The 13,959-nt window shown below is 36.5% G+C and overlaps 1 protein-coding gene across 1 annotated transcript in view; it reads right to left on the bottom strand.

The window, feature by feature from the left end:
- The window catches only part of dchs2 (dachsous cadherin-related 2), a gene marked incomplete at its 5' end in the record, with an annotated part of 58,859 nt that overhangs the window by 20,387 nt on the left and 24,513 nt on the right, over nucleotides 1–13,959 (bottom strand). The window contains 3 exons of the mRNA XM_079863863.1: nucleotides 2,370–2,579; nucleotides 6,852–6,986; nucleotides 12,765–13,004. Coding sequence (XP_079719989.1) covers nucleotides 2,370–2,579; nucleotides 6,852–6,986; nucleotides 12,765–13,004 — 585 coding nt within the window. The remainder of the gene's footprint in view (nucleotides 1–2,369; nucleotides 2,580–6,851; nucleotides 6,987–12,764; nucleotides 13,005–13,959) is intronic.

Here is a 13,959-nt window from a genome sequence, read left to right as displayed (position 1 = left end):
CCAAAAACACAACATTTAAATCTTCATTCAAAAAAGAAAAAAGAAAAGAAAAATCACATAAAAACATCCACACGTGGATTTCTTTTCATAAGGGTTCAGTTATTCATCAATTTACCAGCCATTCAAAAATTCAGGGGTTCACTTGCTCACAGTCCACACATTTTCCACACAGTTCACAGTCACAAATTTCAAGTGTTCATGTTTCAGTTCATGTTTAGTTCAAGTCCCTGTTCGGGCGCCACTTCTGTAACGGTGGTCGCCCAATAAAAAAATAAAAAAATAATAATAATGCAAGAATCAAACCCGGGTCTCCTGCGTGGTAACACAGTGTCCTAACCGCTAGACCAATTCTTTAAATCAATTCTTACATCAACTCTCAGTCCCAAAGCCTCAAGAAAAAAAAAAACAATCATTAATGTTCGGGCGCCAGACAAGTATACACTTGCCACAAAGATTATCGTCCCGGATAGCTATACCAACCACCCGTTACATACAAAAAGAGAAAAAAAAAAAAAAAACACATAAGAAATTATATACAACTGTGTTTAATAAGAATAAACAAGTTTTTCTCTTCTTTTTATCAACACAGTGTACCTCAAAAATAATAAAAGAATAAACAAGAGAAAAAAAATCAACACATTTTTTAAATCACGGTAGCAATGTATATTCAAGTTCAAAAAATAGAGAGAGAGAGAGAGAGAGAGAAAAATAAATAAATAAATAAATAAACAACAACAAGAGAAAACTAGCACTCGTTAAATCTGCGGCACTGAGTGCTGTGTGTGTGTGTGTGTGTGTGTGTGTGTGTGTGTGTGTGTGTGTGTGTGTGTGATTTAATTTCGTGTTTGGGAATATAGCAACACTGACCAAGATGGCACCACGGGTAGTCAAAAGTGACTCGGGAACATCGGCAGCGTCAGCCCGTCTTGCTTCAATCTTTTCCCCCTGCTCCACCAAGCCACCGGTTTAGGAGTACGGTGCAAAACTCCAGTCCGATTCAAAACTTGAGAAAGACTTGAGAAAGCATTCGTAGGCCAAAGAACACATCCGCTAGCGAGAGGCTAACCAAGTAGCCCTACCTCCTCTCTATGATGCCCGAAAACACACTTCTTGAGAAATCCACCCGCAATGACTGCCTCCCACGGGAATGTAACACACACACCTCGTCAGTTGAACATGACCATGACCGCGCTATACTCTTTAAACCATGCCCTTATATACTCAGTCATTTCCGTTGTTAATTTCCTCTCCTCCAATCCTGCCAGAGTATAATTTTGGGAGGACGTGACAGAAAATGAAAGTACTTAAAGGGGCAGTACAGAAAATATCTGTATTGCTACAATATATTTCATCATCATCATCATAAATTTTTTTTTGACAAATGTCATAACTGACCAAAAGAGGTAACTTGTTATTAACAGATTTTTTTCATCAATATATTTTTTTTCCAAAGATCAAACATTCTGAAGTTTTACTTTTAAATACATACTTTACTTTTGAAGACACACACACAGACACACACACTAACATCAAGAATCAGCTTATAAATCTCAACAATGGTGAAATTAGTTTTATAATATGGTGGCTCCCAGCACGCATTGCTACAGGAAGCATGTCACCATTGTTGAGATTCATATGCTAATTCTTGATGTCTGTATGTGTCTTAAATAATTTGCTCCACAATGTTCATTAAAAAAAAAAGCATAATTCAGAATGTCTGTTCTGTGGCAAGAAATTATCATTGGTTGAAAAAATAATATTTTAATAACAACTAACAATTTTTGGTAATTTATGAGATTAGTGAATCATTCTACTTCATGATGGTTAAAACTTCTTCACTTGATCATCTTTGTTTCTGGCATACTTTGTAACAAAATTATGTGTTTTGGTAAACACTGTTACAAAGACCACAAACTTGCAAAGCCAAGAGTCAAACTGCCCAACTAAAGCAAACACTGATCACAATAATGGTGAATTTACTAAAACATATTATTTCCAATAAAACATCAAAATCTACACCTCTATTAATTCTCAATAACTAGTTGGTAATAAGTGAAGCTGGTAATGCTGTTTGTGGAGTTGTCCTCTGCTGAGATCTTGAGAGATTTAATGTCGTCTTTTATCTTCAGTTGATTTCATCTCCGGAAGTCAGTTGTAGTTCTTGTGTTTCTCTTTTCTTCAGTGATTCTGCTTGTTATCATCAGGTGTCTTCAATGCTCAATCATCGCTCAATTAATCACTTAATTATCTAATTAACTCTAACACTGCTTCAGTGTTACTTTTAACACCCTGCTGGTGGTTCCCATATAAACACTGAGCGGTGTTAAATTTAACACCGGGGAATTTACTGTGCAGATGAATTTACTTACCTTCTATGGAATACTGAATAGTTCCATTTAGTCCATTATCAACATCTGAGGCCTGGATGATGTGAATGACTCCAGGAGGCAAGTTCTCTGGGATAACTATGTGCAAATCAGGCTGAGAGATTTCTGGAGTGTTGTCATTATCATCCAGGATGAAGCACAGGACTGTTGCAGTGCCGGAGAGAGACAGAGTCCCACTGTCCTCTGCCTGAACTGTAAAGCATTCAAAAACACATAAGGAGGTGACCAGGTTATTATAATCAGGTAACCATTGACAAATGAAGGTTGCAACAGCACTTAAAATTCCAGTGGTTAAAGTATTTTTAATGAACATGCAATTACAGATTATTAAAAATATTGTGCAAATATCCTTAAACAAATAAAAAAATTCTTGACAGGGTTATCATGGTGAACCAAAACTATATATATAAAAAAACATTTTGTTACTTGAAATAAAATAAGCATTAACTGAAAAAAATTATATAATATATATATATATATATATATATATATATATATATATATATATATATATATATATATATAGGCAACATTTCCAATTTTCAGTTCAACTTTATGTACTAAAATAACTAAAAAAGCTGGAAAAAAATAAATAAATAAAAACTATACAGACAAAAGACAACAAATTTACTAAAACTATAACTGAAATTAAATTGAAAAAAGGAAAATATAAAAATTTAACTTATTCAAATTATTAATAAAAACTATAATAGTATAAAAATTATTCTAAAACAGTGGTTCCCAAGCCTGGTCCTGGAGTACCCCCAGCACTGTGCAGGTTTAGGGATCAGACCAGAGTTATATAACCAGTTAAAAATCAGGGGTTCCCAATTCCAATCCTTGTGCCTCCCCGCTCTGCACATTTTGTGTCTCTCTTATCTGACACGCTCACTTGAGGGGTGGGATCCATTCGACCATATGTGCACTGCTAACCCTGACTTAAAAGGGTATTTCGAGATCTTAAGATTCCCATCTGAGCAGGTGTATTTGTATGCGGCTGTTCACGGTTGTAAAGTGTGTGAGATGCAAGAGTTACAAGTCGAACGTAATGATTATGGGTTAAATAAGATAAAAAGAAAAATAACCAAATTTTGTTTATTTTCATATTAAATATCGCAACATACACTTATCGTTCAGTTTAGGGCTTTTAAGTTTGACAGATTAGATTAAGTGAAATTTATAATTAATATGTATATGGATGTATTATACATCAGAGATCTTTAGATTCTGCCTTAGAGATCCTGAAACTATGTTTTGTGTGATAGCCTCTATTTGTGTGTGTTTTAGTGAATACTGTGTAGACCCTGTGTGTTTGGTAATTGTATGCTCCCAGTTTGTGTAACTGTACATCCTCTCCATTCGTGTTACCTCTTGTTACTATGCACTGGTCACACTTGAGGTTAGAGAAAGGGACACGTAAGCATGTCGCACGACAAACATTGTGCACACGTAAGGAATTTCACTCTGTAATAGGATCACTAGGTTAGGGGCGAGCTCCACCCACTGTATTTTTGCTTTTGGCTAGCTTAGTGTAGGGCAGGTCTGTCTGAGACATGAACATCCATTTTCTTTTGTTATATTCTTTTTTAAGTTAGGTTAGAGGTTGTTCTGTAAGGTAGTTTGGATTTTGGTTTTGATTATTTCTTTGATTTGGATGCCGCCCGTGTCCCTTCTCCAATTCTCTTCCCCATCCCAATTTGTCTTACTCGTTTGCTTTTCCATTCATACTTTTTTGTATATATGAATAAATAGTATCTATATTTTATTGTTTATTTCTTTATTGTAAATATATTTTCCCTTCTCGTGCTACTCTCACACCTTAAAGGGGTTGTATAATGCCCCTTTTCACAAGATGTAAAATAAGTCTCTGATGTCCCCTGAGTGTGTATGTGAAGTTTTAGCTCAAAATACCCCACAGATTATTTTTTACAGCATATTAAAATTGTCCCTTTTGAGGGTGAGCTAAAACATGTCATTTTGTGTGTGTCCCTTTAAATGCAAACGAGCTGCTGCTCCCGGCACAGAGAGTGGAGCTTCAAGAGCTCATGTGTGTGTTTACACACCATCTTCTATTACCTCACACAGACATGCACTGAAATGTCAGAAACTTCTGCCTTTTATGTTTAAACTGGAGTCGGACAATGATGGAACGACTCAAGAAGAAGTGACAACATGTAGAATGCAACAGAACATTTCTTAATAGTTAGTTGATGAATTTATGTTGTTGATCTTCAAGTCTTTAATTAGCATATTCTGTCATGCTTATCTATAAAATCACTCACGTGAGAACTGTTGTAAGATGCCTACAGAGTGACATGCTATTGCATTTGTGCTTGAGCAGACTCACAAATGTACTCTACTACAACAATTCTTCCTCTTCTCAACATGGACTGCGTGTTCCCAGGGGCGGGGTTTATGTATATTTTACGGTTGGTGATGGTCACTAACCCTGGAGGAATGTCGTGTAGTCCCTACCAGCCGTTTGTTGTAGTCCTTAAAAAAACTATTTCTTTAAAAGCAAATATCTTCCTTTGCTTTGAACTTTGAGCGTTGTAACTTTGCAGATGTTGTTTATGCTCAAACAGCAACATTACACACTAACTAAAGTTAGAAAAGTGAAATCATAACATACTGTAAATATATTGTTTGTTTGCAACTCAGTTCAGACTTGCGTCCTTTGCCTGTATACCTCACCTTTACCCCTTGATTCCCCCATAGGGATTGTAACACATGTATAAAACCTGTTAACTGTCACCCAAAGCCATTACATATTTAAAACAGTAATATCCTATACTAAACCTAAACTAATCTTGACAAACTATATATCATTTGAAAGCTTACAATCTCTAGTTTTCATATTTGGTGATTGATTTTCAAAATAAATGACAGAGGAGCCGTAATTTATCAATTTGCAACAAGAATTCAAGATTCACCATTTGTGATGTGGCAGCGAGCTATAGCACACATACGTGTTCTTTTTATGTTTCTTAGAGGTTGAATTCATATCAAAATCTGCCAAACTTCCTATATTACTTCTGAATAGAATGTCTACTTCATAAATTGTATGAAAATTGTGGAAATAATGGTTCAGATCACCCAAACCACATATGGAAATGGAGGCGCCCTTATATGGGCAGTATGGAGTCTGGTTGTCACCTAGTGAAAAAGTTTGGTACTGCGCCCAAACAAAATCTTACTGAAAGCTCATTTTTTGAGATATCAACCTAAATTTTGAAACACAGCTTGTTCAGATTTTTTACTTTGATTTTTTTGCAGTTTTAGAGTCGCCCAGGTTTTAAAAATATATATATTTTATATAAAATATGAATAATTATTTTTTTTACATTGTACATTTCCATAAACTCAAACTTCTATAACTTTTTTTATGTTTCACTTTCTTAATTTATTTCACTTCTACAAAAATCTGCCAAATGTCTTCTTTAAAACAAGACCAATTGTACGTCTATACTCCAAAGCATTCATTAATTACAAACATTTAAGTTCGAAATGTGTTCGAAATTTAAGTTTGAAATTTTCATGTCTACTCAAAAAAAGGGGGGTGACAGTTAACAGGTATTAATTTATCAATTTATATTATATTATTATGGCATTATTATATTATTATGTAGGGAGCAGTGAACACTGCATAGGGACCCTGTCAATCGGGATGCATCCGAGTTCATGGAGCTCTATTCTAACGAGCTGATGATCTGAATCTGAAATCACCCCCTAAACCCTCATTCACTATTCCCTACATTAGTCCACTAATACTGTTCACTTGAAGGAGTGAATAAAAAAGAGTGAGCGAATTCGGACAGTCATCGAGCATACATCGGTTGTACACTCGTTATTGCAGTGCAATGTGGGAATGAAATTTGATATTTGATGGTATAGGGGGCGATTTCGGATTCAGCCATACTGTGCCGAGCAAGGAGCCGCGAGGACTGGAACTGGGAACCCCTGTTCTAAAATAACACTGTGGCTTGATATTTGCATTTGTGTTTAACAATAATCATTTTAAAACTGCCTTACCATCTTAATGTTATCCTACAGATTTCTGTTATTGTATTTGATGATTAGCTATAATTACCCATTACACTCTGAAAGCAAACACTGACTTGTAAAACATCTGAAACCATTTACCATGCTAATAGTCCTATTCCAAACCATATAATTCTACAAATAATATTAATACAGCAAAAAAAAATTAGCTGTTAAATTTATCTTTGTCAATCAATAATCCTACCTACCACTAAAAAAGCTCATATCGATCATGGCCTTCAGTGTCTAATTTTTAGAAGCAAGTTTGAATAGACAGTGTGACCGAGCGAGTTCATAATATTCAATAATTGCTAAACAGTATATAACTTAAATAGTGTGTTCTAGATTCTGAATACTCAAACTTAAAAAAAAAAGGTTTAGGAAGGACAGGGAGGAAGGATTCAGCCAGATGGAAGATCTCACCTCTGAGAGCAAACCTGGATTGGATCTCTCTGTCTAGCCGAGTGGAGGTGCTGATCTGGCCCGTGTGAGTGTTTATCGCGAAGAGCTCATATCCAGGACCGGGTAACAAGCTGTAGCTAATAGCAGAATTCACCTCTGTGGGAAAAACACACATACTCTTCATACAACTCTTCACAGATTGGATATCAGACCAGAAAATTTGTTTGTCTACAAGAAGTTGCCCCAACATCTTCTGATTCTGATTGCATGACGTCATGACAGAGAGTTGACGTACTATTGTACTAGTAGTAATTGCCTTTTTAATGTGTGCCTTCCTCCACGTTTGTGTTGCGCGTTCCACAAATGCAGGAGAGTTGAGCTGTGACGAGTATTTGACAGCTGAATAAGGTCTATTTACTCTCCTGTCCAGCAAAGTGTTATTTATAAGCTTCTTATCTGATCTCTGAATTGAAAACAGCGCTAAAGAAATAAAACTAATTAATTAAATTAAATCCTTAAATCCTAAATTGCCTAACATAAACAGACACACACACACACACACACACACACACACACACACACACACACACACACACACACACACACGTTGTGTTTTCATATTTTATGGGGACTTTCCATAGATATAATGATTTTTATACTGAACAAACTATTTGTTCTGTTCCCTTACAATAACTTTACCCCTAAACATACACATCACAGAAAAAAAGAAAAAAAAAAAAGAAAAGAAAAAAAAAACACTTTCTTTTAACATTTTTAAAAAACATCACCAATATGATTTATAAGCTGTTTTTCTCATGGGGACCAAAAAATGTCTGATTGTATTTTACTTAATTACTTATTCAAAATAAGTACCTACTCAAGAGAGTATGTGATTTCGGACGCAGCCAGTTTGCCCACACAGTGACACTCATTCAGACACACATACAGATACATACAGGCATGGGTCAATGACAAACAGGAGTGTAGACAAAGAAAAGAAAAAAAAAGAAAAAAATAGAAGAGATTAAAACGATTAAAAATCTTTTTTGTATTTATGCTGGTTTCATAGAGGTTTTAAAAAAAAACTCTCCACCATTATCAACAAAAAAGGTTGAAATTTTATTTAAAGTATAAATATTAACTAGTGTACTGTCACGTATGTTCAGGGTTTGATCTTATTTAACTTTTACTGTTACCTGTTCAGTATTCTGAGTTAGTTCATGTTTCCTGTGTCTTAGGCTGCGTTCACACTGTCAGTCCAAATCCGATTATTTGTGTATCCGATTGGAATCTGATCTAAAATTATAGTCGTCCACATTATGTATCGCAACTGTTCAGAGCCGATCTGTGTGTCCATGCTGCTCTTTCGTTTTCTGGATTATCTGCATTGGTTTATATGACGTTGCTTTGGTAGGTATATGCCAAAAACAACAACAACCGCAACATGGAGGGGTTTGCAATACAGGTGTTGTCTTATTTATAACATGACAATGAGTAGCCGCTGCGCTGGACTACTGGGTCTTATGAGGCAGTGGACAAAACGTAGTATGAGGCTGGTATGCGTGGCTTTATTCCATGCTGTTGTTTCCGCCGGCTTCAAAACATGTCTCCGTTACAGTGTATAGTCATTTTCTGCTTATCTGGCACTTTGCAACAACACTTTCTGCAGTGACTTTCAGCATGTTTCCTTTAACAATGGCTGACGTGTACATTTTAAGTGGCGTGAGAAAGTCACATAAACCATGCGAAATCTGATCAGCGCAGCCAGATTGAAACGGATTTCCAGAAATGCAATTTGAATAGGTTTTCAAACCACATATGAATGTAGCTCAAAACGGATTTGTAAAAGTTGCATTTTATGTGATTTTTTTGCCATTCACACTTGCTAAGTCTGATTGGATTTCAATCGGATATGCAAAAAAAACATAGTCATTAGCCTTAGTCATTAGTTGCCATGATTTTTGATTTGCCCTCATTTGTTATACCTGTGTCTAGTTAATAATCTCATTTAGTCCTTTTAGTCTCGTAGAGTTTCTCTGTGTATATATTGCCCCCAGTTCCAGTTGTTCTTGGTTTGTTATTGTCTGTTTAAGGTTGTTCTGCCTGAGTTTACTGAAAAAGTTCTGAGAAAATTCTGAGAGTTTTGCTATTCTGATTTTGTTAATTAATAAGACCTTTGCTACAACCATGCTGTGACACATACACATCTCAGTCATTATTTATATTCAATTTTATTTATATTATATTTTTTCAAGGTAAAATGTATTTTTTTTACAATTGTAATTAATTTATATCTTCATGTTTTTGAGTCGCACCACAGGACAATTTAGAACCAATTTAGAACTAACCTTGCCTTGTCTTAAAAAGTCAAATTAATTGATATTTTAACAGATGTATTGACCTTGACACCTTGTCTTTGATTTTATGAAAGTTTTTCCAAATACTAATAAGCACTTTTGTTAAAAATTAAAATGCTTGTCAAAGAAATAAAAATAACATTACTTATTAAGATTGTCACATTAAGTTGGTGTTTTGGTTTAATTTTCAATGACTTTTAGTTTGTTTTCCTTAATTCCGGTGTGTTCTTCCTTTTTTTGTTTGGCTGTCACGGTAATTCATTATTTCACTGATTAGTGCACACCTGGTTTGTATTGAATTCCATTACTTAAGGGCTTCAGTTCTCTCAGTTCATTCATTGTCTTGTGTTAGTTGTGGTTACTTCACAGTTTCATTTATTTCTTGTTTTTCTTTTTGTTCTTTTGTTTGATTTAACAACTTTTAGTTGCAATTACATCTGCTACACCTCTCGCCTTCTCTTCATCAGAGTAATGTTACATATTATGGCAAACATAAGGAGGTTTCCCTTCCCAAAAATGTAAACATGAATTTTAATTCCAAATTTAAAATGTTACTGTTAATATATTTTTAAATAAATTAATCAGTTGTAGAAAAAATCATTGACCCTCATACACACACTCAAACAGACACACTTGTATGCTGGAAACTTCACCAACAGCCAAAAACATCATATATCAGCTTTATGAGTGTACTAAAATCAAACAATTAATGCAAAAGTAAGAGATAGTTGAATCAATTACTAACAGTATCAATCTTCATCTGATGAACATTTGGCACTGTGGTTTTGTGAGGTTTAACGCAATGGAAGATAAAATCTAAGAACAAACCATAGACCACACTGCTAAAAGGAGTGAATTCTGGGAGAAAAAATAACCGGCCTTTATTAGCACAGATGGCTTCAGTTAGTGAATCATCACACACAATTTCAAATATCCTGCAGGAGGCCTGACTGCTGTTCTAGGATAACGTCAGAAACACAGAGACAGGCAGACACTGATATTGAGGCTGAGGTATTTTAAAAGGGCCTGGTAGATTTGTGAATATTTGGACTAGGTACAAGACGCACAGAATAACACACGGCGTGCGAAAAAGAACACAAAGACCCGTTGATTTATGTTAGCAATCAAGTTCGACGAAACATAATTCAGGTGGATGTATGTTTTTAACAGCAGTCTGCTAACTAAATAAATTTCGAGTCTGATGACCAAGGCCATCTGGACTTTTAGACTGAAATCATGATGAACAAATATAAAAAGAAATCTACAACCTCAAGTTACTAGCGCTGACATGTTTTGCTACATGGAGGTTTTTGCAGGCTACTGTTACAGAAATGTATACCTCATTATGTGTAAAACCCAAGTAAATATCACGAGTCACGTCAAATAACAAAACAACACAAAACAAATTGGAGGATGGGATTTTCTGACCAGCACAGGACTTGTTTGGTCTAACACAGATATTCTTTGCAAAGAGACTAAAGTGACAGAAAACATGAACAAACATAAAGAACATGAAGAGTGTTTGTGCCAGGGAAATGCATGTTTTAATTTGGCCAGTGAATTTCGCACAAGCCAGACAAGTAATAATGTCATTGTGGACTAGCTGAATATACACTATATTGCCAAAAGTATTGGGACACCCCTCCAAATCATTGAATTCAGGTGTTCCAAGCACTTTCACGGCCACAGTTGTGTAAAATCAAGCACCTAGGCATGCAGACTCCTTCTACAAATATTTGTGAAAGAATGGGTCACTCCCAAGAGCTCAGTATATTCAAGCGTGGCACCGTCATAGGTTGCTACCTGTGCAATAAGTCCATTTGTGAAATTTCAACACTACTAAATATTCCACGGTCAACTGTTAGTGGTATTATAACAAAATGGAAGCAAATCAAGCAATTGGGATCAACAGCAACTCAGCCACGAAGTGGTAGGACACGTAAAATCACAAAGCGGGGTCAGCGCATGCTGAGGCACAAAGTGCGCAGAAGTCGCCAACTTTATGCAGAGTCAGTAGCTACAGACCTACAAACTTCATGTGGCCTTCAGATTAGCACAAGAACAGAGTGTAGAGAGCTTCATGGAATGGGTTTCCATGGCCGAGCAGCTGCATCCAAGCCTTACATGACCAAGTGCAATGCAAAGCGTCAGATGCAGTGATGTAAAGCATGCCGCCACTTGACTCTAGAGCAGTGGAGACGTGTTCTCTGGAGTGACGAATCATGCTTCTCTGTCTGGCAATTTGATGGACGAGTCTGGGTTTGGCGGTTGCCAGGAGAACGGTACTTGCCTGACTGCATTGTGCCAAGTGTAAAGTTTGGTGGAGGGGGGATTATGGTGTGGGGTTGTTCTTCAGGGGTTGGGCTTGGCCCCTTAGTTTCAGTGAAATTAACTCTTAATGCTTCAGCATACCAAGACATTTTGGACAATTTCATGCTCCCAACTTTGTGGGAACAGTTTGGGGATGGCCCCTTCCTATTCCAACATGACTGCGCACCAGTGTACAAAGCAAGGTCCATAAAGACATGGTTGAGTGGTGTGGAGGAACTTGACTGGCCTGCACCCGATATAACACCTTTGGGATGAATTAGAGCAGACACTGCGAGCCAGGCCTTCTCGTCAAACATCAGTGCCTGACCTCAATAATGCGCTTCTAGGAGAATGGTCAAAAATTCCCATAAACAGAAGAGTTGAAGCTGTTATAGCTGCAAAGGGTGGGCCAACTCCATATTAAACCCTACGGATTAAGAATGGGATGCCATTAAAGTTCATGTGCATGTAAAGGCAGACGTCCCAAAACTTTTGGCAATATTGTGTATGTGCTGTGGTATGCAGAACCTCAATCACTTCATAACATCACTTACAGAAGTGAAAAACGCATTTGTAAGATAAAAGATGCATTTAAAATGGCAGAAGCCATTGATCAAAGGTCACAACCCAATTTGTGTTGAGCATTTAAGGGACATATTCAGAGAGTTTAATTTTGAATCACAGCCTACATTATGTACATATTTCCATTTCACAACAGTTTGGAATAACCAAGTATAGCTGAACCAAACTACAGAGTGTCAAACAGACGAAGCGAACAGAAGAATTACTAATGCAGTATTAGTAATTTGCATTATTAAGATGAAATTAGAAATTAACTTTTGGATCTTTAAAACATCAAATGTGTGTGTGTCATTAATTCAGCCCTTGTCATAAAAATCTCACTCCAGCCAGGCAACCTAAGTTGGCAACCCTGCAATTGACAAAAGCTAAAAGATAATTAAGAAAAATATAAGGCTTACTTTAGGCAGGTGAGACAGCCTTATAAAATTCAGACACCAAGGCAATAATGATTAACCCATGAAAAAGGGGAAGATGGAAGCTTTATGCAAAGCTGTTTCTGGGTATGACAACGGCATGATGGAAACTGTGAGTAACCATACTGCCATCTTGTGGTGATTTCCACCACAGTTTGACTACCAACTACTATTTCACTGGCAATACATGTTTGACTATGTTAAATGCAAAACTTAATTGAGCTGAAATTTGGTCAAGGTCACATCATGAGTTTTTAAAGGCGGTAGCCTACCTGAATCCAGGTCGATTGCAGTGACTGTGACAATGATCTCTCCTGGTTCTCTGTTCTCCATGACAGTGGTATTGTAAATGTGATGCAGAAACACAGGAGGATGGTCATTAACATCCAAAACCTCCACTGTGAGTGTCTGAGTGGAGGACATAGAGGGAACACCGCTGTCTCTAGCCTGGACAGTCAGAATGTAGACATGCTGGGATTCATAATCCAGGGATGAATTCAGGTACAGATGTCCTGTAAGAGAGAGAAAATATTATATATATATAATATATAATATATAAGACTTGTTGTAAATACTTGGTGTAAATCTACAGTACATCTGTGTAACAACAGGTGTATAAGGTTTAAGCACTCTTTTGGGAGTAAAGAGGATGACGCTGGAAGCCATCAGAGGCAGACAGAGCATAGGTTATGTACTCTATTAGGGGTGATGGGCTCTGGGAGCCATTAGAGGCGGGCAGCGCATAAGAGAACTCTTTTTTAAAAATACTTTTCATGTAAAGCACTTTGAATTACCATTGTGTATGAAATGTGTTATAGTCATGTGAAAAAGAAAGTACTCCCTTTTGAATTCTATGGTTTTATCATAAAAAATCATCTGGTCCTTGCATGGCAGGTCTTAAAATATGTTAAATACAACCTCAGATGAATAATAACACATGACATATTACACCGTATCATGGTTTATTTAAAAAAAAAAAAAAAAAATTTAAGAGTGTTAAGTAGCAGTGAGGCATTGCTAATCAAATGCATTTGATTAACTGATCATCAGCAAGTGTGATCAACTCTATAAAAGCAGAAGTTTGAAGCTCTAGAGCATTCAGACGTATGTTAACACAGCGATCTCCAGCGATCTCCCTGTCTCCAGCAATCTTCCTGTCTCCAGCGATCTCCCTGTCTCCAGCGTCTTCCCTTCCTCTGTGTCTCCGCCAAGATCACCCTTTGGACTCCACTACCCTGCTCACCTCATCCTTGCACCTTTGTTATTAATAAATCACTATTCACCATCCATCTTCCTCTCCTGTGTCTACTTACGGTAACAATTATTTCTTTGTCATTATTTCTTGAGCACAAACTCCGCATATCAGAGTAATTTCTGAAGGCTCATGTGACACTGAAGACTGGAGTAATAATGCTGAAACTTCAGCTTTGCCATCACAGGAATAACTTACATTCTTAAATACAGTAC

This window comes from Squalius cephalus, assembly GCF_949319135.1.
Source record: "Squalius cephalus genome assembly, chromosome: 2".
Classification (NCBI taxonomy): domain Eukaryota; kingdom Metazoa; phylum Chordata; class Actinopteri; order Cypriniformes; family Leuciscidae; genus Squalius; species Squalius cephalus.
This window is presented reverse-complemented; position numbering and strand designations above follow the sequence as displayed.